Raw genomic sequence first — 27,845 nt, 5'->3', positions numbered from 1 at the left:
ATAAATGTCCACTTCCATTAATTATTTTTTATTAAAAAAATACTTTTAAATGACGTGGAAATTGCGAATTGGGAATTGTGATTCTACTCATGTACTGATCTATCAACAGTCAACAAGTCAAGTCACCTCTCCTTTGCAGCCAACATCACGCGCAGGTTGTGCCATCAATGGTTGAGGATCTCCTCGAAGAAAACGAAAGATTCGCTTTCATTTCTGCCTCATCTCTACCCCACTTCTTCTACTTCTACTGGTATTGTTCTTCAATCCACGAGATTAGTCACCAATTTCTTCCGGTCAACAACAACGGAATGGATAATCGGAAAACTTCTGGAGATTTCGACGGTGAAGGCGAATCGTTAGATCAGGAGGCGAAGAGGAATAATAGTAACGGAGATCAAGATGATGAGGAGCCGATGTCGGTTGAGAGGATATTTGAGAGTAGAGAGGTGCCGCCATGGAGGAATCAGCTGACGGTGAGAGCGGTTGTAGTGAGTATGGTGCTGAGCGTACTGTTTAGTTTCATCATCATGAAACTCAACCTTACGACTGGTATTATCCCCTCTCTCAATGTCTCTGCGGGTCTATTAGGCTTCTTCTTCGTCAAGACGTGGACGAAGCTCCTCCAGAAGTACGGCCGTTTGAGACAGCCTTTTACGCGGCAGGAGAACACTGTTATCCAGACATGCGTCGTCGCTTCCTCCGGCATCGCCTTCAGCGGTGTGTATCTCTCCTTGTCTCATTTTTCTTATCGTCTTTGCATTTATTTCTTTAGATATTTTATTAGATTCAAAATTTAATAACTCATCTAAAAAATAGGAAAAAAACTCAGCTCCTGAAATCAGATTTTATCAAAATTTTTAAACTGCAAGTTGTTTTTGGATATTTGCATTTTAAGAATTAAGATGACTAAAATTTTTAAAAAATTGTTCATTGATTTAATATTTTCAACATACATATATATAATTAATTTTAATATTAATAATTCATCGTCATGTCTTCCAGAAAAGAAAAATGAAATCCATTTTTATTTTTGAGCTAAATTGCTTTCAAAAAGAATGAAAACTCAAAATTTTATTGGAGTAACGTTTGGCAAGACTTGAACCGTGCTCAGAAAATGACAATTGACTGACCTCATGGTCTTGATCAAGAAATTAACAATTCATTTGGTAAAACTATTCTAGAGTCTTTCATTAAACAAATATTATTTGTGATGTAAAAATAGCTTTATTATATGTCTTCTTTGTTCTTAATTAATTTTAGAGGTCCACTTGTTCATTTGCAATAATTTCTTAAAAGAGTTCTAATAATTAATTTATATAATTTAAGCACTTTAACTTTTATATAATCCACGAACTGGAACCAGTATGCGTCATTTTCTCATCTGGATTGGGCTCCACTAGGATAGTAGGAGAAGAGTAATCAGTTTTTAACCTTTTGATGAATGATGGCGACACAAGTAGTTACCTGGCAAAAAATTAATTTTAAGCAAACATTAAAAGTAAAAACAGAAACTTAATATTATGGAATTGCTATAAACAAATATGAACAAAATATTTTTTTGTCTTTTTTTCTGTATTTCAATTTATTTGCAATTGTTTGATTTCTCATACTTTTTGGCTCCTACTACTTATTAATGAAATATATTTTGGTGTTATTTCTTTTACTGTTTATTAGTTTTTGCTAATTTTTTACTTCAATAATAAAAGATCATGCTATACCATTGGCAGACAACTTTTTTAGCTTTAATGTATGCACAAATTATTTATACAGTGTACTTTTTTTTTTCTTTCTTTGATACAAATAATTTACCATTCAAATCCTGTAAAGAAATCAACATAATTGGTCTTCAAAAAACAATTTACTATCATAATAAATGTTGTAATTTATGTTTAGGACTGAATAACTTTTTCTTTTTTAGAAGATATTAGCTGACTTTAAAACTAACTTTATATACACCTATTTCTTTTTAGACGACATTAACTGACTTTTACGAGATGAGTGATAGATGGGGGAAAAAAAGCATAAATAATCCTATTTGTAGAATAAAAAAACAGAATTAATGTTCTGTCACATAGACATTAATTCATCGTTGATTAATCAATGAAGTAAGGATCGAAAATCCAGCTAAAGAAGAAAATACAAGTAGGAGCCTCCTCCATGAGAACATAGTGATCAGAGGTTTCTGTGAAGTCTTCTTAAATAAGATGTTTGCAACCTGATTATAAAATATAAGAGTGGAAAACAGAAAAAAGAAATTCCATTTGGCCGATTACAAATTTACTTCTCATCCCTACAAACATAACTTGGCCTATGCAATCCCTCCCTGAATTGGAACTTTTGCTCTCAGTAGCCAGAAGCTTCAATGTGCCACAGCAGAATATTAGGGCTTCCAGTTTGGTTTTGTTTTTGATAAACAAGATCGGAAAGAATAAAAAAAACTAAACTGAGAGATTGCATGGGAGGGAAATCATGAAAATGAGCTGTGGGCTATTTTTGTCCTTTGACATATTTCTATAATGAGAACCTAGGGGAAGGACTGCATTGTACTTTCTCTAAATTAATAGATTCGGTTATAACTAAATCCCAAGCTTTGGAGTAACTGTGTACTTCACCAAAAAATGAAGTATTGTAGTAAGAGTTTTCTAAATAAAAAAGTTAAAACAAAGAGATTGAAAATTTTGTAGGTGGATTCGGGAGCTATCTGTTTGCAATGAGTGAAAGAGTGGCCAAGGAATCAGGGGACACAGTTCATGGATTCAAAAACCCAGACCTGGGATGGATAATTGGCTTTCTGTTTATTGTTAGCTTTCTTGGCCTCTGCTCGGTGGTGCCCCTCCGAAAGGTACACTCATTCAGCTTACCTTTTCTCTTGGCTCTTTGTAAATTCAATTATGGATTAATGTATAAATGGAACACAGGAAAGAATAACTTTGACTAATGTTACTCTTAATTAATGTTTATCACTCATATCTATAAGTTGATTAATTGGTTCAAGCTCACATGTTTTTATATGGTTGGTTATAGATAATGATCATAGACTTCAAACTGACTTATCCGAGTGGGACCGCAACTGCGCATCTTATTAACAGCTTTCACACACCTGAAGGAGCCAAGTTAGCAAAGTACGTCCCATAGCCTAACTGCATTAATTCATCTTGCTATTAGTCATATTTTTAGTTATTAATGCAAGCACAAAGTTTCAAGGCCATTCTAAATGTTTGCTCTCCTATAGGAAACAAGTGAGAGAGTTGAGCAAGTTCTTCTCCTTCAGCTTCCTGTGGGGTTTCTTCCAATGGTTCTTTACTGCTGGAGACAGCTGTGGTTTCGTGAACTTCCCTACGTTTGGACTCAAAGCACGTGAATACAAGTATGCAGAGTGTGCTTTTTTTAACTCTTCTGCACTTATCTCTGATATGAAACAACATTATCTTTACTGGTTTTTGCAAAAGATGCATTTTGCTTTATTTACTTTTTTGTTGATACCCTTGATGTTAAATTATTGGACCAGATTCAACTTCGATTTCTCTGCAACATATGTTGGAGTAGGCATGATCTGTCCCTATATCATTAACATATCAGTGTTGCTAGGAGGAATCTTATCTTGGGGCATAATGTGGCCTTTAATAGAAACTACAAAGGGAAAATGGTACCCTAGAGACCTTGGCCCCGGCAACATGCACGGCCTTCAGGCCTACAAGGCAAGTTCCAATCAAGCGTATTAATCCATAAGTATATGTCTACACATATATGTTTCTGATTAAAAGATGAACATCTTTGTTGATTCTAATCTTAATTTCTTACTTTGAGTTCAGGTATTTATTGCAATTGCAATGATTCTAGGTGACGGACTTTACAACTTCTGTAAGGTGCTAAGTCGAACTCTCTTTGCTTTGTTCCTTCAACTCCGAGGAAGAAACTGTGGCAGCAGATCCGGCCTCCCTGTTCAAGACGTTCCGTCAGCTGCAAGCCCCAAGTCCTCTTATGATGAGCAGCGACGCACTCATCTCTTTCTCAAAGATCAAATCCCATCATGGCTTGCCATGGGAGGTTATGTGGTAATTGCAATCATCTCTGTAGCTACTCTTCCGCAGATATTCGACCAACTGAAATGGTATTACATACTAGTCATTTATATATTTGCCCCCACCTTGGCCTTCTGCAATGCATATGGATGTGGCCTCACAGATTGGTCCCTGGCATCAACCTATGGGAAACTGGCAATCTTCATAATTGGGGCATGGGCCGGTGCTTCACATGGTGGCGTTCTTGCTGGCCTTGCAGCCTGTGGAGTCATGATGAACATTGTTTCCACAGCATCAGACCTGATGCAGGACTTCAAGACTGGGTATCTGACCCTTGCTTCGCCAAGGTCCATGTTCGTGAGCCAAGTGATTGGGACTGCAATGGGCTGTGTGATATCACCTTGTGTGTTCTGGCTCTTCTTCAAGGCTTTCGATGATATGGGACTTCCCAACAGTTCATATCCCGCACCCTTTGCCACAGTCTATCGTAACATGGCTAGACTGGGAGTGGAAGGTTTGGCATCTCTACCGAAAGATTGTCTTCTTCTCTGTTATGTGTTCTTCGGAGCAGCTGTTCTGATAAACCTGATTAAAGACAGCATAGGGAAGAAGTGGGCACGCTTCATTCCACTTCCAATGGCAATGGCAATACCCTTTTACATAGGCCCATATTTTGCCATTGACATGTGCGTCGGGAGCTTGATTCTGTTCATCTGGGAGAAGAGAAACAAGGTCAATGCAGAAGCATTTGGGCCTGCAGTGGCTTCTGGATTGATTTGTGGGGATGGGATATGGACTTTGCCCGGCTCTATACTAGCTCTTGTTGGAGTTAAGCCACCAATTTGCATGGGGTTTTTTTCAAGGGCAACGTCCGCTAGAATTGATAAATTATTGGGGTCATAGAACACACCATAGACGAGTATATAGTTCATTTGTATGTAAACTGATAATACTATAATCTATACCATGCATTTCGTCTATTATTCTTTTTTTCTATTCATCAGCCTTTTAGTAGATGACATTAAGGGTATGCAGAGTGAAATATCGTACTAATTAAAAAAAATATTAGGGGTTTGAAAAGATGGTTGTTTTGGGTAGACAACTGTGATTAATTAGGGTCGATAAAGATGGATTTTTGGAGAAAACAATAAGGTTGGGATTTTATTTATTTATTTATTTTTGGATGTTGCACCCACCAAAAGGAAGGATAAAGAGGAAATTATTTATTTTTGGATGAATTATTTGAGTGATTTACTTATTTATTATATTAAAATTTTAATTTAATTATTGAATTATAAAAAGTAATCAATTACTGAAAGAAACGCGGTAGCCAAAGTTAAGTCTTTTTTATATTTTACGGTTGGTTAATATTTTATTACTCAATATAAATCAAGTTCATAAACCTATACTCAGCTTACTGACGGGAGGAATTAAGAATTTTCTAGTGAAGATATATTACTAATTTACATGAACAATATGCTTATGTTACAATTGTAATACCCAAGTGTTATTATTTTTATTTTGTAATTATTTGAATTTCTTTTTGAATTTTAATTAATTTAATTTGATTTAATTTAATTTACTTTTATGAAAATAAAAATAATAATAATGATAAAATTTGGTAAAAATATTATTTGAATTTAATTGAAATTAATTTTAGAAAAAAATGGTGAAAATTTGGATTCTGAGAGTGTTTTTGAAAAAAAAATCAGAAACCGGAGGTCAAAACGCAATTTAGAAAAGTTATGCCATGTCAGCACTACGTCAGCAGCCCGGTCAGCAGTCCCGGCCAACCAGGACGCTCCATGTGGGAAGGAAACGCTGACCAGGGAACAGGCCACGTGGGCGATCCGTGTGCGCGTGATCGGACGGCCCAGACCCGTTCCCGCTCGCAAGGACGGCCCAAATCAAATGTGCGCATGGACAGCCCAGATTCAATCAGGCACGGACGGCGCAGATTGCATCGCGATGGACGGCTCAGATTTAATCCCAATTAAATCGCGATCGAACGGTCCAGATTTAATCTTGATGGACGGTTGAGATTAAAAGGCAAAGGGTATAAATAACCCCACCCACACCTGATCACAAAAACCCTAGCCGCCAGTGCCTCGCCGGAGAAGAACCAGACGCTGGAGGAGCCGGCCGCCGCCACCCACCGCCGCACTAGGGAAGTTTCCGACCGCCGATCGAGGTAAATTTTCTCCTCCTTACTCATTTTTCGATGCTGAGTCCGCCTATGGCCAAACCGGAGCCAAACCACCGGCCAAACGGCCGGAAAACCCAACCGAAGCCCAACAGCGCCGCGGCGCCCCTCCTCGATTTTTGTCTCCGATGAGGCCCTTCCCGACCTCCGTTCGATGCAATTTTATACCACTGTAATCACCGTTTTTTTCTCTACAGGTTGATGAGAGCCAAACATCAAAACGCGACTCACGCCGGAGGAGCTTCCGCACCCGAGAGCACTGCCGCCGGTAAGTTTCGATTTTTCGTGATTTTTTGGCACACCGAGGGCCCTAGGGTTGTTTTATCGCAAGAACCGATGAAAGTGTGGCCGAATTCGGCCGAAAACGGCCAACCCGAGGCGAATCGCCGCCGCAAGCGGCGGCGGCGTCACCGGAACACAGCGGAGCCGCCGAGCTGGAATTGTGATATTGGCCGAAAGGGGCCCTAGGTCTGATTTGAGATTTTTTGGGACACATGCAGGTACCAGTAGTGCGTTTCAATTTCCCGAAAAAAAATTAAGGAAATTAGGAACAGACTGTAGGCGCACTGTAGAGTCGAATTCAGACCCCGAAACAGGTAAGGACCCCTCACCCTATTTCCTATCATGGTATTAAAGCTAAATAAATAATTAAACTATACTGTGTAATTTTATAGATGCATAATTGATTAAGGTTACCAATGGAGCCTGAGTCTGATACAGTGTTGGTCTATTATTGTTTGATTTAATTTTCAGTATTAAATGCAGTATGATGTTTGATGTAATTATGTTATGGTCTCGTATGCATGAATCATGGTTTCTTTTATTATGGTTTGTATTATGGTGAACCTGATACTGTGTTGTCTTATTTGGTGTCAATTACTGGTTTACATGTTTTGTATGATTGGATGATTGAGATTAAGGAAAAAGGCAAAAAGGTTATGTGAATTGATAAATGAATAATGTGGACAGCCTGACTAGATATTCTGCGAGATGGTAGACGGACCGGGTCCGTAGGAAACCCTACCAAGAACGTGGTCTCTCATACCGGACGGGGTATGGAGACCTTATGTGTTTTGGCGCCCATACCGGACGGGGTATGGGGACGACCCGTTTCACACTCATACCGGACGGGGTATTGAGGTTCATGGTTTTGGTGCCCATACCGGACGGGGTATGGGGACGGCTCTGAAATCAGGTCGTAAATGTTAATAGTTCACGTGTAGAGGGAACCCCATATGGATCTCCAAAGATACTAGTAGACTGGTAAAAGAGAAAATCTGTTTCCTGATGATTGAAATGTAAAGGTGTGATATATGTTATGTTATAAAGTGTATATGATTTCATGATATTATAAAGTTATTGTTTTCATATGTTGTTTTCATGGATCTCGCCGAGGTAAGTTGACAGTAAAGGATTTTATTATTGATAAATGAATTTGTTATAAATTATGCTCCATTGATCATTTTTATTTTTTACCCACCTTTACTTCCGTGGCGGTGAGATAGTGTGATGTCTTTACTGGGCTGGTGTAACTCATTCCTTATTTAACCATTTCAGATCAGGAAGATATTGTTCTCGAGCCCGTTCCGCAGGAAGACGGCGAAATGGACGCCTAAAGACTCCATAGCTATATTTATAGTTCTTATCTCGAACATCTCTTTTAGTTAGTTTGTTCTTTCATATTTTGAGTACGTTTTGGTTATTGTATAAGGAATGTTAATCAAAATTTTTATTACGTTTCCGCATTTGACATTTTTAATACATATATTTCATTTAAATTTTCGAGACCGTTACAACAATTGAGTTATCAATTCCTGGAAAGATAAAAAGAGTGCATCTTTATATCCAAGCTATATATATATATATACATTTTCTACATAAAGCCTAATTTCTCAGCAATTGTACATTTTCCACACAAGTAAGAGAAATTTATCCATACTGATTTCTAGGGTTTGAATAAGACACACATACCATAGTAGACAATAACGACGAACTGCACAGAGACTGAATTAGAAGGATAACCAACCACTGGATATGACAAATAGAGGAAAAAGAAGAATTTAAGAAGAGAGAACAAAAAAGAATGACAATGAAGTCTGGAATTTTATATATAAACTATAATATAAAAGTACATATAAACTGTTGTAATATAGGCTAAAAGAAGAAAACCTTTGCAAAAGTTGGTAATATCTTTACATATCAAAAATTCATAGGCTTCAGATTTTACCGTTGTCTTATTGACTTGCAAAATTTGTTGAAGAAAGATTCAGGTGATGGCATTTATGCACCCATATTAATCCTACTCCTTCCACTGTTCTGCTTCCAACTCTAGTAGCCTCTAAGCAAGCAACGGATAAGATCACCAGATCTGAGATTATATTATATTACGAAGCCAATGGCTGGCTAATCACAAGTGTAAGCTCCTCTAGGAAATTATTAGCTGTATGGACAGCAAATAAATGCTTCAATCCTACTTTATATCACCATGTCAAACCGCCCAATCTTCATCACTTCCATTAGTGTCCTGTAAAAAATAAATTCAAATAGAATATAGGAAACCAGTCTGTGAGAAATATATTTCTTCACAGCAACCAGCGTTGCTGATTCCCAGCACCCACACATTCCTAAAAGAAATCTAACTAATTTAATAGTCATCACCAGACTCCTTATATTGCAATACTGCTTATGCTATATCTCCTTAAAATTGATCTCACCAATATAATTTCATTCATATATCTGCAAGACAAATGCATATATAAATATACAAGTTAAAAGGAAGCCGGACCTTCGGTGTGCTAGAGAATTCATCAATGTCATCATCGTCTTCTTCCTACAGCATTTATTTGGGATGTTAATCACTCATCAAAACAGATTCTTGCATACGCCATGATAAGATCTATTCAAACAAGTAAAAAACCGAGTTTCATCTAACAAACAATTCAACTTAACACGTTAGGCATCTATTTAAATTAGTAATCTAAAGTGAATAGGAAAACGGGAAAAAAGAACTGGATGATAGGAGAAACAATACAAAACCAAAACTGTTAAACTAATGGAAAAGTCACCATAAAATGCTAAAATTAAAAAGACTATATTTTGTATAATAATCATAGAAAGTTCGCACTTTGTATGTGATGATTTTAAACCAATCTCACAGTTTTACAGGTTCCAGAGGCACTTGATTACACCTATAAAGTCATTGGTAATAGAACTTCCAGAAGATTCAACTGGAATACCACCTTTCCAGCTTTCCAGAAGATTCAACTGTATCCCAGTGTTAGGAGTTGAAAGCATAGAGTTATTTTCTGCGATGTAAAAGTTATTCCACATAAACTATTTAAATGCTACACATCTCAGTAGCATATAAATAAACATAGTCACAAGCTCCTTTCTTTAAGAATATGAATAAATTATTTAAACATACCATATCTTCATGGTATCAGTGGCCATAAAATCCAAACATGCTAGCTCACTTAAACTCAAACCCTAAAAAATCCTAATCCTTAAAGAAGAAGAAAAGGGAACAGGATCTGATTTGCATGCGTTCTATAATTAAACTCCTATATAAATCATACAATTCTTTTATTACAAGAGACTATTTTCAAAACTAATATCATTAGGATTTCTCACTATATATGGTAAATTATAAAAATATCCATTTAACTTCAACTTCATTACAACTTACTATCTCATTTTACAGTTACATAAAATACTCTCAACGTTATTATTACTTCCTGTTTGTGTTTATTCTGTCACAGAAAGGCTAAAAAAAATCAAGTCAATTTGTTCTTTTTGCTATTCTACCCTCACACAATCATTGCAAAGAAAGAGAAAAAGCTAGAGATGATTCAATATATGCGATGCAAAATAGAGTAGTTATAGATTATCTAAGTAGTTAAGAAATTATAATTTTATTAGATACAAAATTACCATACTATTTAGCGGTTTATTATTATAGTTTTAGTAATTTTAGTATTTTATTCTTATAATATTTAGTTTGTCTACTTGTATTAATGGTATTTCCTATTTTATTTACCTATTCTTATTATTATTAATTTCTTATCTTAGTAGGATTAGTATCTCCAGACTTATTAGTTTTAATATTTTTAGTTCAGTCCTATCTTTTTCCGCAAACTTCTTGGACTGTTGCATCCTTGCAACAGTCTATAGTAGACACTGGGTCATTGTCAAAAGTTCAAGGCAAGCCTCAATGTTTGACGAGGTGACGGTTCAAATATTGGGAACAGACAACATGCCTCCACTAAATGAGAGCATTTTCATTGTAGTTGTAGAAAAAAAGAAAGAAGAGGTGTTATACTGGAACCTTGCTCCAATTATAGCTCAACCATGATATCTAAGGGTAACAAACCACGTCAACCAACTAAGGAACCGAGTCAAATTGACTCTCCACTAATAGAAGGAGATAACAAGGATAATTTTTAGTGTACCTTCTGCAAGACGACAAATCATATAGTCAACCACAAAAAGATATGTTGGACGCTTCACAGAAAACTCACTACCTCAAGCAACGAATGAGGGTATTGAAATACTCCACGTAAGCCTTGCAGACGAACCATATAGTCAACCAGCATGAAGAGGAGAAACCCACTGATCTTAGTGAATTCCAAACTGAAATTGAATGTTTAAGAAGCAGGCTCAAGGACCTAGAAAAATGCACAGGTATAAGTTTGTTGGCGCACTCGGATATATTTTCTCTCTCACATGATTTAAATGCTTCAAAAGGACCACTCGAATGATCATGGATTATATACTCGGGCAAATATTTGAGTCAAGTCGGTCACTTGACAAAAACTTTTTAATGAGTCTAAACAGTATTTCTATTCCTAATACACCATTTGAGGCTTAGACCAATGAGAAATGGAAAAATGCTAGGAAAGTTGAAACACAACTTCTCGAGAAGAATCAAACATGGAAAATGATGGACTTACCTAAAAGGAAAAAACCAGTAGGGTCAAGTGGGTATTCCCTATAAAGTATAAATTTAATGGATTTATAGAGAGATACAAGGCAAGATTATTGGTCAAAGGATATACCCAAATTTTTGGGATCGATTACTAGAAGATCTTCAAACCAATGGCAAAAAGGAATTTGTATGCGTTCTATTCTTCGGCTGTAAATTTTAATTGACAATTATAACAATTTAATGTGAAAAATGTCTCACTGCATAGAGAATTCGAAGAAGAGATTTATATGAAAATCCCTCCAAGATTTACTAAGGATGCATAGGCAAATCAAGTGGATGAGCCAAAAAAGTCACTATACAGGCTCAAGCAATTCGGAGAGCACGGTTTGAAAGATTGACAAGAGTTATGTTAACTATGGATTACAAACAGAGTTAGGAGATAATACCCTATTTATTAAACATTCCAATTCAGGAGAATCACAACCCTCCAAGTGTATGTAGATGAGATAATTGTGACAGGTAATGATGAAACAGAGTAAAGAATGCTCAAGCAATGTCTGGCCAGAGAATTTGAAATCAAGGAATTAGAAAAATTAAAATACTTCCTTAAAATATAAGCAGACCACTTTAAAGCAGGGATATTTATTTCACAACAGAAATAAGTCACTGATCTTTTCAATGAAACTGACAAGCTAGCATGTAAATCTGTTGCTACCCCGACCGATCCTAATCACAACTGGGATTAGTGGAAGAAAACTCGGATGCTAGCAAGGAAACGTACCAAAGACTGGTTGGAAAACTAATATACCTGTCACACATCAAATAAGATATTGCCTACATAATAAGCATGATAAGCCAATCTATACACAAGCCAAAGGAGATACACTTGCAAGCTGCATATCGGGTACTCCATTTTTGAATGGTGCACCAAGAAAATGTATTATGTTTAAAAGAAACAACTAGTTGATCATCGAAATCTATATTGATGCAGATTATGCAAGATCATCAGCAGACAAAAGATCCACTAGTAGTTACTGTGCTTTTCTCGAATGAAACTGATCATAATGGAAAAGTAAGAAACAAAATATAGTAGTCAAACCAAGTATAGAGTCAGAATTCTAGACAATGGTCCAAGGGATGAATGAACTTTTATGGTCGAAAATTATCTTGGAATACTTCAAAGTTGAATCGGAAGGTCCTAGTGGTCCTATACACAAGTCAGCAATTAGTATAGCACAAAATCCAGTACAACATGATAGAATCAAGTATATTGAGGTCGCCATAAACCATTAAGGAGAAACAAGATAGTGATGTGATTTGCACGGCATACATGCCCACCACCTCACAGCTTGTTGATGTGTTAACTAGAGGGTTAAGCAATCCTGGATATCATATGACAATTTCTGTGTTGGAAATGGACAATATCTTTCATTAGTTTGAGGAGGAGTGTTGAAAAATATTCAATAAAAAGGAAAGTGTATATTTGTATAATTAGGATAAAAGGTCTACTAGTAAAATATCTATGTAATTAATTGTATGTCTCTTTTTTTTATCGTAAGAATATGTATATATAGGGCATTCTAATTCAATAATATACACAACATTCATTCTTCCACAGGTTCCAACACCGAACATTAGTCAACTTTCTTCCTCTTTGACCTTCACTGTTAGGAAGAAAACGAGTAATATGAGAGAGAACGATACAGATTTGAAAAGTTTGGAGTAATTCCACTTACAAATGACCTCTAATTTGTCTTGCCAATATTGGGTAACTATCTCCTAGAGGTTTGCTTAACATTGTCTCACATGCCACCAGTCTCTAAAATCTGGTTTGCCACCCGTTATGAATCTATTTTTATGTTTTCTCCACGTGAGTGTCCACACCAGTCATTGGTCATTTGCACTTCTCTGGAGTTGTCTCAATGTTCTCTTCCTTGTCTTGTGAGGTGTGTTTATGGGTTTGATCACCTACTTGAAAACTTTTTAGATGCTTTTGAGATTATGTAATCCCTCCTTAATCATGTTTCTAGATTTCCCAACTGCAGTTATAGTTTTTGGGGGTTGTGTTTGATCAAGCCCACTTAACTTTTAGTAATGTAGTGGAAAGTTAAAATAGGTGCATGACTTAATTTATTTGAGGCTAGTTATTGTAATAAATAAAGTTTATACTTAGTTGCAAGCTGCTCGGAGATTAGTTGTCACAAATTTTTGTTAACCATACAGTTTGTTGCCGTGAAGACTAAGCCCACAAAAGTTGTTGAACTTCACAGATTGTTGCACAGGAAAAAGTTTTAACTGTCACACAAATGTTATCAACTTCTACAGCTTTTTTCTTATCACAAAATTATTTTTTATTTTTCTTAGTGGAATCCTTAATTCCTTAAGGAAAAAGCTCTCTAAGTTCTTTTTTTTTTTTTAACAGCTTAACAGCTTTTTTCTTAAGGAATTAAGGATTCCACTAAAAAAATAAAGATAAGTTTATGATAAGTTAGAAGTTGGAGACAAGTTGTTGTTAAAGTTTATAGCCATCCCACTGAATGTCAATACTTGATTGAGCTTATCATTTTTGACTGAGCTCTAATTCAAGTATTTGCCCGTTAACTTTATTGCAAGTTTTTGGCTGAGCTTATTCAGAGAAATGGTTCTATGGAACTACATTTTTCAATTTCCTTGCAAGCATTGTGGAATTCATCAAGTGATTCTCATTTAACTGAGGTTTTTTCTTATCTACTTCAGTTTATTTGTAATAAGTTGAGGTTTTTTATATAAGCTTATATAAGCATCGGAGAGTAAATACGTCCTGTATAGTCTATTAAAGAACATAGTTTAGTTCCTATTCTTAGTTCTCTTATTCTTATTATACCCTCTAAATTCAACAACTAATTCTTCTAGCACCCTTGACTTGGGAGAATGAGAAATTTTTATTTTCAAAGAAAAGAGAGATAAAATGCGTGCAAAGAGACATCAAGTATATGAAAAAAGTGAAGAAAGTACCTCATATTCTTTCTTTCCAAATGCGGCTTTTGTCCCTACAATTTCAAAGAGGCCAATTACAACCTAGATTTCCTAAGGCTTGCATGCATGTGTTACAAAGACATAAATTGGCTTGATGCTGAAGAAGCTAGAATGGATAACCATTGTGCAAATTCAAAACCACATACGACCTTTCGTTAACACATAAAAGGTTTCTATGGCTTCCTTTGCATCTGATATTTGCTAGCTTCTTTAAATCAACAGAAATTATAAAAGTGAAACCATAAAACATTTGTACTCATCTTCCTTTGCGTAGTTAAGATTTTATTCACATTTTTTGCTATGTCCCAAAATTTCAACCGTTTACATGATTAAACACCAAGACAAGAAAATTCTTGAAGCATTAGATGCAAAAAAGTCATCAACCTATGCAAACCTAGTGGTGCAGAACTAGCTCTTAACATGAAATAAATTTTCTATTAAAGAAATTTTATCTTTAAGTTATTTAGGTTAATTAGAATAATTCAGATATTATTATATTCTAGTTTTCTTTTAAGTAGACTTTACATTATAAGAATTAGAATATTTTAGATTTACTCGTTTATAATATCCCTTGTTAGTTATAACAAATATCTACGTAAAAGCTAGCAGCTACCAATAAAGAAAATGAACGATAATGAATTAAGAATTCCTTCGTTAGGATTTTACTCTTTCTTATATCTCTTTATGTTCATTTTTCTGATATTTGTCTAACTTTTCTTGGCTAATCTATTTCTCACTATATTTATTCACTTTGATCTCTAATTTTCTCTAGCCTATTTTTATTATCTTGTTTCTCACCTAAATTTCTACCATTTCTAAACCATCCAGGTATAAGTTAGTACAATTGCTCCTCGTCTGGTTTTAGTTAGTATTAGAGCCAACTTCCACGCCACCGTCAGCCACTTTTACACTACATACAAAAAAGAAAAAAATGCGGTTCCCAGCTGAAAAAGAAATGTTTATGTTCTGAAAAAAAAAAATGAACTTTTATATTGTACCCTGTCAATTGCAAGCAAGAGGAAAAAAAAAACTCTCATGATAAAAAAACCCTAATTATAGTTCTGGGCTTTCCTTAAAAAACTAAAATCCAAAAGTCAAAAGATCACACCAACAACCTGTTATTATCAGCCTTAGCACAAACTGTCAGCAATCGCTGAGCAGTGGATGACACTGCCACCATAATAACAACCAGATAGCTCTGACCAGCCTAGATTAAATTCCAATCATTGATTCCATCTGTCACAAGTGACACTGACCACTGAGATAGAACCATCATGATGAGACAAATTTGTAACAGGAAGACCAACCTTCCCCAATGAACTAAAATCGGCAGTAGTACCTCACGTGCACATTGGTGATAGGAATTTTTAGTTGACTGGTTCACACATGTTTACTAGATTGATTGACCACTCCGATTCAGATCCTTGTGGATTGATTTTTCAACTGATTCGAACCAAGTCTTGAAGTTTTCCAATGTATTCTACCAGTTTCTTTGGATGTCTGGTTAGATTTGCACCTTACCATCATTATGAGCAATAAAGGTGGTAACTTGACATGGCATCCAAAAAACTTTTAGTGCAATTCATCATATAATCTATCCACATAGGATATGCTGTACCAAGTTTCTTGTCCCTATAGATGCATAAAGTACTACGATAAGTCAATAATTAATTACATTCAACATCATTGTATTGAATAAGTTGTCTTTGTTAAAAGTTCTCTCAATAATCGTGGCATATATGATAATTGCAGTCAACTAAAATAGACTTGTTAAGAAAGAATGAGATGTTCTGCAAGAATTAAAAACTGAGCTCCCGTGTATGAGTAGGCTTGACATTCATTGTGTTAGAAAATGAAAAACTTGAAAGGCTATAACACCACCAGTTGCTACTCAAGAAAATTGCTTTTGTTAAAGTTGTTTTCATTTATGCTAATGATGTTCAGCAACTTATTACTTTCCTTAATTTTTTTCCAACTCATGCTACTACTGAATTTTTTCTCGTTCATTATTACTATATTAAACATGTTTCTTGGGATGATTTCATTTTCCATTTATGTTTTATGATCCTAGGAAATTTATAATTTTGATTGAATTTAAGTTTTTATGTGAAGATCATCAACAGACTCGAGTTCTTGAAGATTTTGATGAACCTGTTCAAGCCTTTGTTAGCTTGATGCTCTGTCATTTCAAAACTCAAGGAAGAGTTTTAACTTGAGGTAGAATGATGTAGAACAAGAAGATCTTAGTTTGAAATGAATTTTCTATTGAAGTTATTTTTTCAATTATTATTATTATTTATTTTTAAGTTGGTCCATCGACATTCTTTAAAGTATCTAGATATCTTCAGCAAGGGAATCCTATTTCATCTCTACTGTTCCTTATGATGATGAAGGTATTTAGTACACTGATGGACCGGGCGGGGGAACTTAATTTGTTGTGGGGTATATCGATGGGGAAGGGGGATACAAGGGTGAGGGTCTCTCACTTATTTTTTGCTGATGACACCCTTGTTTTGTGTGAGCCTGATGTTAATGCGTTGTTGTATTTGAGATATATTTTACTATACTTTCAAATGGTGTTGGGTCTGAAAATTAATTTGAGAAAGACGGAAATTGTTAGAATTGCATATACGGGGGATGAAAGGAGGTTGACACGGATGTTGGGTTGCAAGGTTACTCCTTTATCAGTTAAGTACCTTGAGATTCCGTTGGGAGCTAAATATAAAAATGTTAATACATGGAAGCCCGTGGATGACTTATTTGAAAGGAGGTTGGTGGGGTGAAACATCGCTTACCTTTCTAAAGGGGTTAGACTCACTTTGATCAAGAGTACCCTTGTAAACTTACCTATTTACTATCTTTCTATTTTAACTATTCCGGTTAGCATTGCAGAAAAAAATTGAGAAAATCTAATGTAGATTTCTATAGGGTGATGACAAGGGAGATAGAAAATATTACTTGGTGAACTGGGAAAAGGTGAAGAGGCCCATTAGGGAAGGGGGTCTTGGTCTAAGATCTATTAGAGAGATGAATACTGCACTCCAAGGTACATGGCTATCGAGGTTTTCCATCGAAGAAGAGCGGCTGTGGAAGAAGGCTGTGAGGGTGAGATGGGGAGATTGGGAGAGGGAGAGGGGGAGAAGAGGAAAGTTAAGACTGTTCGAGATGGGGTTGTGGAAGAAAATTAGGGATGGCAGCAACATTTTTGGGAGATGCTTGGGGTGGCAGGTGGGTAATGGAGAGGATATTCAATTCTGGCAATGATGAATAGACGGGGGATTTTAAACTAAAAGATAGATTCCCTAGAATTTATGTTGTAGCCAGAGATAAGGAGATGAGGGTGAAGAAGGCTTATGAGTCTATTGGTGGAGGCTGGGCTTGGAATGTTCCAATTAAAAGAAACTTGCAGGATTTGAAGTGGAAGAGTATATGAACTTGTTACTGTGTTCATCTAATTTTAAATTGGTCTAGGACAAAGATAAAAGGGTGTGGAAGATTGACAAAAAGAGGGGCTTCTCTATAAGATCTTTCCATGATTTTCTTACCATGAGAGAGAACAATGACAGTTTGACAGCTCCTTTTAAGCAAATTTAGAAATCTAAAGCTCCACCTAGAATCATGTTTTTTGCATGGGAAGCGGCTAAAGATCGGATCTTGACAATTGACATGTTAAGGATGAAAGGGAATGTGCTGATAAATAGGGGTTACTTTTGCAAAACTGATGAGGGTTTATGTTATCATTTGTCGATGGGATGCTCTGTAACCTATGGCATTTGGTCTTCTGTTTTAAAGCTTATGGGGGCGGATTGGGTTATGGCGAATAGTGTAAGTAAAGAACTTTGGGCTTTGGAGGGTTTGCGTAAAAAAGGGGGGGGGGGCATTTATTTCTCGTTCCACTTACCATTTTTTTGTGATTTGGAAGGAAAGACATGTTAGATTTTTTGAGAGAACAGAGATTAATTTTGTTAACATTACAGATAGATGAATTCACACTTTTGACTCTACCTTATTTGGTCACGATATTAAAGAATGGAAAATTTTGGGTGTAGTTATTGACCATTTGATTAATTTGTAACTGTTTTGTATAAAGGTAGTACTCCTTTGGTATCTTGTGCATGATAATAATTCACTTTTATTTTTTAAAAAAAATTATTTATTTTTAAGTTACTTAAGCATTCTAATATTTTTAGTTTTTTTTTAGTAGATTCTAAATATTATAGGGATTACAATATTTTCGTTTTCTTTTTTTTGCTTTCCTTATTAGTTGTAACTGATGCCAATAATGAAAATAAAGACTAGCTGCACCAATAATGAAAATAAATTATGTGTATTAAGGTTTTATTCTTGACTATCTCTCTCAGTATTCGCTTTTTTATTATTGTTTTTGTCTAATCTATCTTGCCCGATCTAATTCTCTCTATATTATTCACTTTAATATTTGATTTCTTCTGGCCTATAATTATTCTTTGGTTTCCCACCGAAAATATCCTATATCCTAAATTATATATAGGATAAGTTGGTTTAACTGCCAACTCCTGTGTCAATTAGTATGAGAACCTAACTTCTAACGTTCACACCTTTATACTACATAAAAGGAGAAAAAAAAATCCCAACAAAAGAAACAAAAAGTTTGTCCTTAAAAAAATAAAGTTATTAATTGCATCTTGCCAGTTCATGCTAGTACTGACGGTAGCAATTTCTTTCATGGTGGCCCGTATTTAAGCAATGGGAACTGCCATCATAGATCTCTGCTTTTCACATTAACGATGTTAAGCAACTTATTCCTTTCAATAATCTTGTTCAACCTAATACTACTATTGAAGGGGTTCCCGTTTATGATACTTAAACATATTTCTTGGGGTGATTTTACTTCGTTTCATTGGTTTTATGATTATAAAGAACTTATAATTTTGGTTAACTTTCAACATTTTCTATAAAGTTCATCAAAAACTCCTACTTTTAGGTGATTTTAGAGATCATGCTCGAGCCTTTGCTATCTTGATGCTTCGGCCTCTTCAAACTCAAGGTTGAGTTTTCACCACAGAATGATGTCAAAACAAAAAGACCTTTATTTGCAAAAAAAATCTATTAGAAAAATTTTGGTAATTATGATTATCTTGTACTTCTAAGTCATTTTGGTTATTTACTTTATTTAGTCATTATAATACTTCAATTTTCTTTTTAAAAAATCTAAATATTATAGGAATTAGAATTATTTAGATTTCCTCTTTTATAATTTTCCTTATTTGTTCATTCCATATATAGAGGTTACCTACCAACAAAAAGAGTAAACAATGATAAATTAATAATTTTTTCTTAGAATTTTTTTCCATGTTACCTCTCTTTGTGGTCATTCTTGTGATTGTTCTGTCTAACTTATCTTTTCCACTCTATTTCTCCATATATTTCTTCACATTGACCTTACTTCAAAAAAAGATTATTTCAAAAAAAAATATTTCTTCACTTTGACCTCTAATTTCCTCTTACCTACCTTAACTCATCTGTTTCTCACCTAAATATTTTTTATTTTTAAACTATCCACTGTATAAGCTAGCATAACTGTTACTTGTTTTGCATTACTTAGACTTGCAAATGAACACTTAATATAAATGTGTTGCCACCTTTCTAGAAAGACTCGCAAGCTTTTCCTTTTATTTTTAATCCCACCCTAATGTCAACATATAGCCAAAAATAGTGATTCAACACCTACCTCTTATTTCAGCCTCATAAAGATGAAGCTTTGATTTTGAAAGCTGGAGGTCAACAATATTACTTGTAAGGACCAGTTATCAAAATTTAAAGGTTTCACTACACAGAAGTTATTTCAATTTTCACTAATAAAGCATTTAGATCAATCATACTACCCTAACTTCTCTTCCAAGCCACATGAGGTACATTAAGTGAATCCCTCTTCCTAATACTCTATACTTAGGGCAAGTCATCTAAAAACCAGTTTTTCCATAAGATCCTCTGTAAAATAATTGAAGGCAAGGATGCTTCCTAAGAGTCTCAATTGCAATCCTATTCCCAATTTGTCATTTTCCGTTCTGTTACAAATTACTTTGCGAGTATTCATTTCACATGGTAAAACAACTTCAAATACATTTTATTATTTTGTACACCATTGGTATCACACCTACTTTATCTTATGTAACAAAGATATTTCCAAAAGGGGCTAATTTCCATCCACCTGTGTTGCAGGGTAGAAACGGAACTTTCTTTCTTGGGGGGAGACTCATATTGATCAAAAGCACTTTAACAAATTTATCAATTTACTACCTTTCTATCTTAACTATTCCGGCCAGCATCGCCACTAAACTAGAGATGATACAATGCAGATTTCTTTGGGTTAATGAGTAGGGGCATAGAAAATTTCACTTAGTTAAGTGGGAGGAGGTGAAGAAATTGTTATATAAGGGAGTTTTGGGGTTGAGATCTATTTCGAAATTGAATTCTGCTTTACATGGCAAATGGCTCTGGAGGTTTCTTTGGGTTAATGAGTAGGGGCATAGAAAATTTCACTTAGTTAAGTGGGAGGAGGTGAAGAAATTGTTATATAAGGGAGTTTTGGGGTTGAGATCTATTTCGAAATTGAATTCTGCTTTACATGGCAAATGGCTCTGGAGGTTTCTTTGGGTTAATGAGTAGGGGCATAGAAAATTTCACTTAGTTAAGTGGGAGGAGGTGAAGAAACTGTTATATAAGGGAGTTTTGGGGTTGAGATCTATTTCGAAATTGAATTCTGCTTTACATGGCAAATGGCTCTGGAGGTTTGTGAATGAGAATGGGAAATTGTGGAGAAAGATGGTGGAGACTAGATGCGGTGATTGGGAAAGGGATGGGGGAAGAAGAAGGAAATATAAACGTCACGGTTCTAGTTTGTGGAAGAATATTAGGATTGACAGAGAATTTTATGACTGCATATGCTGGCAGTTGGGTAATGGAACTGAAGTTAAGTTCTGAAAGGATGAGTGGGCTGGTGACTTCAAATTGAAAGATAAGTTCCCAAGGATCTTTGAGATCGCTAGTAAGAGGGATATTCTTGTGGAGAAGGTGTTTGAGAAGGGGGGGTAGGGTTATTCAGGTTAGGAGAAATTTGAAGGATGAAGAAGAGGTAGAATACTGTAATCTGCTTCGTTGTCTTGCTGATTTTAAGGTGGGAAATCTGAAGGACAAAAGAATTTGGAAAGTGGACAAGAAAAGAGGCTTTTTTGTTAAGTCCTACTACAATTTTATTGTCAAAAATGGTGAGAAGAATGTCAAGGCAGCACCGTTTAAGCAAATATGGAGGTCAAAAGCTCCACCTAGAATGACTTTTTTCATTTGGAAAGCTGTTAAAGAAAAAATCTTAACCATTGATATGTTGAGAAAAAGAGGTATGATGATGGTTAATAGTTGTTACATGTGCAAGGCCGATGAAGAATCTTACAACTACTTGTTACTTCAATGTCGTATAGTGTACAAAATTTGGGAGTATGTGTATGGGATTATGGAGATGAATTGGGTTATGGCGGGTAGTGCTAGTGAAGAGTTGTGGGTGTTAGTTGGTTCATGTAAAAAGAAAAAAGAATTATTCCTTATTCCGATTTCTATTATGTGGGTAGTTTGGAGGGAGAGAAATATTAGCCCTTTTGAGGGTATTAAAATAGACATTTTAAATATGAGAGATAGATAATTTCATACTTTTGGTTCTATTTTAATTGGTCATGACATATTAGATTGGGAAGATATTGGGACTGTAATGGACCACCTGATCGACTTGTAATTTTGTGCTTTCGGATGGTACCTCCTTGATATCTTTGCGCATAATAATATTTTCTCTTTTATCTCAAAAAAAAAAAATCTATGTTGCTTAGGGGTCAGATGATATTCCTATAATGTCTTTAGGCTAAGGTTCATGGTTCCTTTAGGATTAGACATTTCGCAATAAAATTTTCATGACATAAATTACCATCTTCTGTTGTTTTTTTGTTTGTTCTTTTCTTTTTTTTGTTTTAATGTTTTGGAGATTACTTGCCTCCATTGATGAGCTTTTCTTCTCCTCTATTTCCAACAATAATTCTTTCATTTAAAAAAAATCCCAGCACTAGGCATTTTTTTGCTAAGCTTCAGCTCAAGCACAAATAAGAGGAACATGTTTATTTCCTTTAGTAGCTATTCCCTTCTATCAAGACAAAATATAGTTGCCTATTAAATGCCTGGGTGGTGCAGATATGCACCATGTTCATACAATTATATAGGAACCATACACTTGTGGTGCAAACATGAAAGAGAGAAAGGATTGAAACTAACCAGTGTTCTTTACAATTACTTTCCTTTTCTTCCTAGATTCTTTTCCCTACAAAACAAGAAAAAGAATAACACTTTTAGAAGTCTGTACCTCTACACATTTGAAGCCCACAATTGGTCAACATTATTCAGTTTCCATAGAAGATGGAAGAGATCAAAAGTAAATAAGGAGAAAATATATATTCTCATAGGAATAGTAAAACAAGATGAAAGATTCTCAAAATGGAGAGCTCCTAACCTCATCAATTTTCCTTTTCAGATCATTATCCTGCAACTTCAGCCTACGACCTATTAAAATATCGACAATCACTATCTTGAATAATCTAGACAATATTATTATATATCGAAAAGCAAACTGGAAGAGTAACAACCTCTTGAAGATGATGACTTCTCCAAATTTCTTGACACCTGTTGTAAATAAAATGGCTATATTAGGAAGCAATTCTGCTTGAAAATTTTTCTAAAAATGTAATAAACTGGAAGGGGTGCATCAAAGACTTTAGTGAAAAAGAATTGAAGGTGAAAGGCAGAGATGCAAAGACCACAGAGTCAACTTCGTACTCCCAAGAGCACAAACAAATACAGTAAAATATATATTCACATCTTTCTTTTTTATGAAAAAGAGATATTATTAGGGAGAGAGAAGAGAAATGTACATCGACCGAGAAAGGACATCATCCTAAAATGAAGAAAAAGAAAAAAAAAACAATAATTAACAGAGAACTAAAGTCCAATCTCTTTGCAAAATAACAGAAGAGATTTCTCTATAATATCATGTGCCTTAGCCCAAAGCAAAGAGAAAATCGTCATCTAACCTCAAAGAAATGGAGGAGGTAAAAACCGAGATAGAGTCTTGCATTTCTATTCAACCACAATACCAAACTAGTAAAAGGAGTACCTCTCTGAAGCACGCTTTCCTTCTTGTTCTTCTAAAAACGAGGAAGAAAGAGATAGAAAAGGAGGTATATACCCACTTAACACCAGAAACATCCGAGATCCTTGTCGTATATGACTATGTGACTTAGCCTTCTGATAGCACATAAAAAAACAAATTAAGGGGGAAAACACGGTTGAGCTTCCATGCTTAGGACAAATTATTTGTATTTTACCAGCTAAGAACAGCTTTCTAGACAAAATCTTTTACCTTTGAGAGAGCATTCACCTTCCAAAAAGACATTGGTGAAGGCCACATTCTAGTTCGTATGGTCATGAGAAAGATAGATAAAGAAGGATTGTAAGTTTACACTCAAAAACTCCAAGGACCAAATTTTTTTGTCAAAATTATAGAACATGTGAAAATTATAGAGCAGTGAGATGGCTTTCCAAGATCTCCAATGAGGTCATCTCGAATCAATCTTTTCTAAACCATTAATGCTTGGGGTGATGATAGCTCTAATTTGATGAAACAGATATTGCATTAGGTTTTGGGTCATTTCCCCATTCATCTAGAGTCAAGTCACCTTAGATGGGGACATATCCTGTTTTACTTCAAGAATATAAGGACTCAAAATCCTACATTTCTCAATCATGTGGAAGAATGATGTCATTGTCCCTGCTAATGGATCCAATTATGGGGCAATGAACATGAATATCTTTTAGAATTTATTTAATATTTCGGAGTTCTCTTACCTTCACCCATCTTGAATGAAATTCAATGCTCATTAAGAGAGAACTCTATGATCTCTTGAGCCAAAAAAGTGGCAGATGTGTTAACTAAAGACTAAGCAATCCAGCATTCTAGACTCTTATTGGCAAACTGGTGATAAACAACGTCTACCCCCCACATTAAGGTAGAGTGTGTCAGGATATTAAGAGTAAAAAGGAAAAATTACAAAAAATGGGCAAAAGGGTCTTTTTTTGAACATTTAAGGTTAAGGTTTCTTTTATTATGTTATTACCTACGGATCTGCCATCACCAGCCGCAGCCGCTGCTAGGGCCAAAATAGTCGCATGATCCTCACCGCAAACATTGTGTTTAAACCTATAAAATGTTATCTATCTATGCTTGTAGACATTAATGGAAAAGAAATAAAATTTATCTCCCTATTTCTCTTCGACTTCGGTCTTCTTCTTCTTCTTCTTCTTCTCTTTCAACTCAACTATCATAACTAAGGATGCTAACAAGGTGGAATCAGAGCCAGAACCGGCTGAATCCTTCGCTGGTGTCGCATCCTACCTTAGGTCCAAAGGGAAGGCAGCAATTGTTGAGTCGGAGAAACCTGAAACGCTCGAACTCAACATGAAGGACGTTGTCAGAAACTAATTGCCTTCATGGAAGATGTATATGAAATGAACCGTCAATTCCACCATTAGTTTGAGCACATGGTGGAGCTAGTATGCGGGCAGGCGCCGCATCAAGAGAAGCCGAGACCAGCAGCCCAAGCGACAACCGATTCGGACTGCAAGGAGACCGACCGCATCCTTTCACACACGAGGAGACAACACAAGATGGTGCGTCGTGCCATAGGATGCCGACCCTGACAAACTAGATGACGGCCATGCACAAGCAAAGGACATTTACGCTACCTGCTTCGCGCTCAAAGCTGCACACGGGTTGAGGGCAAATCTCCCGCCGCCCTTCGCACTTGAGGAAGAAGAGAAAGAAAGTTGGGATTCAGAGGCTCCACAAATTCCTAAAACCGGATTTTTCGCTTCAGACCTATTTATAGGTCCAGGCTTAACCGATCCAGACGAAACCAACCCAACCCGAAGCAATCTGAACCGAACCGATTCAGTTTGAACCAATTTGACCCAACCCAAACCTGTTTGACCCGAACTAGTCTAGTTGCAACCCGAACTAATCTCAACCGACCCGGCCCAATGGATCCTATGCACCAAACTAGTTCCAACCAACTTATTTCCCTTCCCAAGGTGGAAATTCCACTTTTCGAAAGAATAAACCCTCGCAGGTGGGTTCGAAGGTATGAGAAATATTTTATTATTCACAACACTCTTAACGAGCAAAAAATGGAGATTATATTGCCTATATTTAAGAGAAGTTGCCGATATATGGTACCATGGGTGACTACCCAAAATGGATGCCATGAATTACTAGTATTTTGTGGAAGAACTCTGTCATACATTCGAGGGACCATCGTAAAAGGATTTCATAGAGTAATTCAATAAATTATCTCAAACAGGTACTGTTCTCGACTATGAAGAGCACTTACGCTCTCTCATGGATGTAAATCCCCACGTTATCGGAAAAATTCTTTATATCCAGCTTCATTAATGGACTCAAACTAGAACTAAAACTGATGATAAGGCTGCTCAAGCCACACACACTTAATGAAGTCTTGAGCAAGCCTTGGTTCGGGAAACAATCTGTCATAGAAATGCTCTAAAGTTCATATTTTACTGGTAAAGTTGTCAAATTCTTGAAAGGATCTAAAACAAAAAAAAATTATAATCAACTGCTCCGAACCATAGGAAGGGAGAAAAAACATAAAAGAGCAATGGCTGCTTGCTATAAGTGTGGAAAATAGTACTTCCCAGACACTGTTGCGCAAGTAAAACAATGATGGTGTTGGAGGAAATTGTTACGGAATGGACTCTCTAAGAAAAGGTTTCATAACTCAACTTTGAGGACAAGTTGACGTTCAAGGGGAGAGTATTGTTAGGATAATAATGATGAAAAAGGAAAAATTACAAAAAATGAACATTTAAGGTTAGGATTTCTTTTATTATATTATTACCTACATATATGCCATCACCAGCCGACCACCGCTAGGGCCAAAGATCCTCGGCGCAAACACTGCGTTTAAGCCTATAAAAAGCTATCTATCTATACTTGTAGACAACATCCGAAAAGAAATAAAATTTCTCTCTTCTTCTGCTTCTTCTTCTTCTCTTTCAGTTCAACTACCATGACTAAGGGTGTTGACAGAGTGTTAGAGAAATGGCGAATTAGGTTAAAGGATATAAAAGTCAGTTACACACTATGTGTTGAATTAAGTTAAAGGGTATAAAAGTAAATTACACCCTATGTAATTAATGATAATTAATTGTTTATTTCATTTTTCCTATTATAAAACCTATATATATATAGGAATGTAATATTCAATAAAATATATACCAAACTATTCTTATCACCTACCATATGTACACTTACAATAGTTCCAATAACAAGAAATAAATACAACATGTAGATAAACTCTAAATACATGCATGCATGTGTACATGCACAAAATTGTCAAGTTCACAAATGTGTATTCACATATTAATGCATATTTTTGTATGCACAAATTATACTGGTGCAAACAAATTAACGTATATAAATGTTAGTGCACCAAGTACCACATTATCCACTTAGAGAACTAGCTGCATTGTATGTTGAAATTGCACCGACTACATTGAAGACCCTCAATTAATAAACACAATACCTTTTCATCTGCTTTCTTAAAGAGTGTAGATATTGTCGCTTGAACAAGAGTATTAGATTTTTCTTTACTTGCTGAAACAGCAGACCGAGACAATTTCTGAGTGTTAGTTGCTGACATTGTAGACAATTCAATTGGTGTGGATGATTGCATTTCTGCAGGAACCTCACTTTCATTGCCAACAAACTTGGGGCAAGAATTATTGAATTGTACCCACCAATTAAGGAAATCAATCAATGATAAAGATAATAGTATCTGAGGCATAAACAATTATGTTTCATAATTCATGATGAAACATGCAATGGTTTTTCTATATTAAGGAGCATATACATGAGTAGATATAACTACAACAAAGAAAAAAAAAGGAAAGGATTGCAACAAATCAAATCTATATAAGAGTGGAATTCCCTAATAGGTATACTATATTTTTGGGAAGATTAATTTTCTAATATTAAGATAGAACATCGATGGATTTCCGAATACTTTTCCTAAAGCTCGTGAATATGCATCTATCATTCCCAACTTGGAGATAAGTCCTTGGAACGCAGCAGTACTGAGTCCTTTTGTTAGCACATCTGCAATTTGACCATTAGTTTAGGTATTCAGATACAACTCAATCCACTATCTAAATTTCATTTATGAAGTGCCTATCTTCTCCAGTATGCTTCATTCTGTCACATGGTGTAAGGTTGTGAGAAATGATATTGGTAGACTTCTTGTCACAATAATTTCATTGGACCTTCCTATCTAATCCTGAAATCTTCTAAACTATCTTTTCTTTCCTAAGAAGATCTTTTAAATTATCTCAAGTCATTAATAGTTAACACGTTTTCCGTGTCATCACTCTGAACTCTACATTTGCACTTGATCTAACAACCACATTATACTTGTTACTCATTTAGCTCACAAGATTGCCTCTAAGAGAACTACAACAACCATTAGCAAACCACCTATCAACTGGTGAACTTGCATATCTATATCGGTGTATGCCTCAAGGACTAATTCAATATTCC

At 35.5% G+C, this 27,845-nt stretch overlaps 2 protein-coding genes across 9 annotated transcripts in view; one reads left to right on the top strand and one right to left on the bottom strand.

Moving 5' to 3' along the window:
- Positions 1-108: 108 nt before the first annotated feature.
- On the top strand, positions 109-5,002 carry LOC110807563 (putative metal-nicotianamine transporter YSL5). The gene is made up of 6 exons (XM_022032724.2): positions 109-717; positions 2,685-2,842; positions 3,025-3,122; positions 3,233-3,367; positions 3,509-3,698; positions 3,813-5,002. The coding sequence occupies exons 1-6, from the start codon at positions 168-170 to the stop codon at positions 4,923-4,925; spliced, it is 2,244 nt and encodes a 747-aa protein (XP_021888416.1). The 5' UTR covers positions 109-167; the 3' UTR covers positions 4,926-5,002.
- Positions 5,003-8,309: 3,307 nt separating this feature from the next.
- Positions 8,310-27,845, bottom strand: part of RHL1 (root hair initiation protein root hairless 1 (RHL1)) — a 44,841-nt gene continuing 25,305 nt past the window's right edge. The window contains exons 6-13 of one of the 8 annotated variants that reach the window (XR_015816430.1): positions 26,836-27,041; positions 22,825-22,861; positions 22,692-22,741; positions 22,457-22,502; positions 15,504-15,796; positions 15,280-15,400; positions 14,144-14,178; positions 9,011-9,055 (exon numbers count right to left, since the gene is read on the bottom strand). Coding sequence is in view for 6 of the 8 variants with exons in the window: in XM_088211660.1 (XP_088067786.1) it covers positions 8,714-8,749; positions 9,011-9,055; positions 14,144-14,178; positions 22,457-22,502; positions 22,692-22,741; positions 22,825-22,861; positions 26,836-27,041 (455 nt within the window). In the remaining 2 variants the exon portion in view is untranslated. Of the gene's footprint in view, positions 8,750-9,010; positions 9,122-14,143; positions 14,179-15,279; positions 15,797-22,456; positions 22,503-22,691; positions 22,742-22,824; positions 22,862-26,835; positions 27,042-27,845 lie in introns of those variants that run through there. The other 7 variants (XM_088211660.1, XR_015816429.1, XM_088211662.1 and 4 more) reach the window with 7 other exon arrangements.

This window comes from Carica papaya, chromosome 9 (genome assembly GCF_054855325.1).
Source record: "Carica papaya isolate Zhongbai chromosome 9, ASM5485532v1, whole genome shotgun sequence".
NCBI classification, from domain to species: domain Eukaryota; kingdom Viridiplantae; phylum Streptophyta; class Magnoliopsida; order Brassicales; family Caricaceae; genus Carica; species Carica papaya.
The sequence above is the reverse complement of the archived record's forward strand: the minus strand, read 5'-3'. Positions and strand labels throughout refer to the sequence as shown.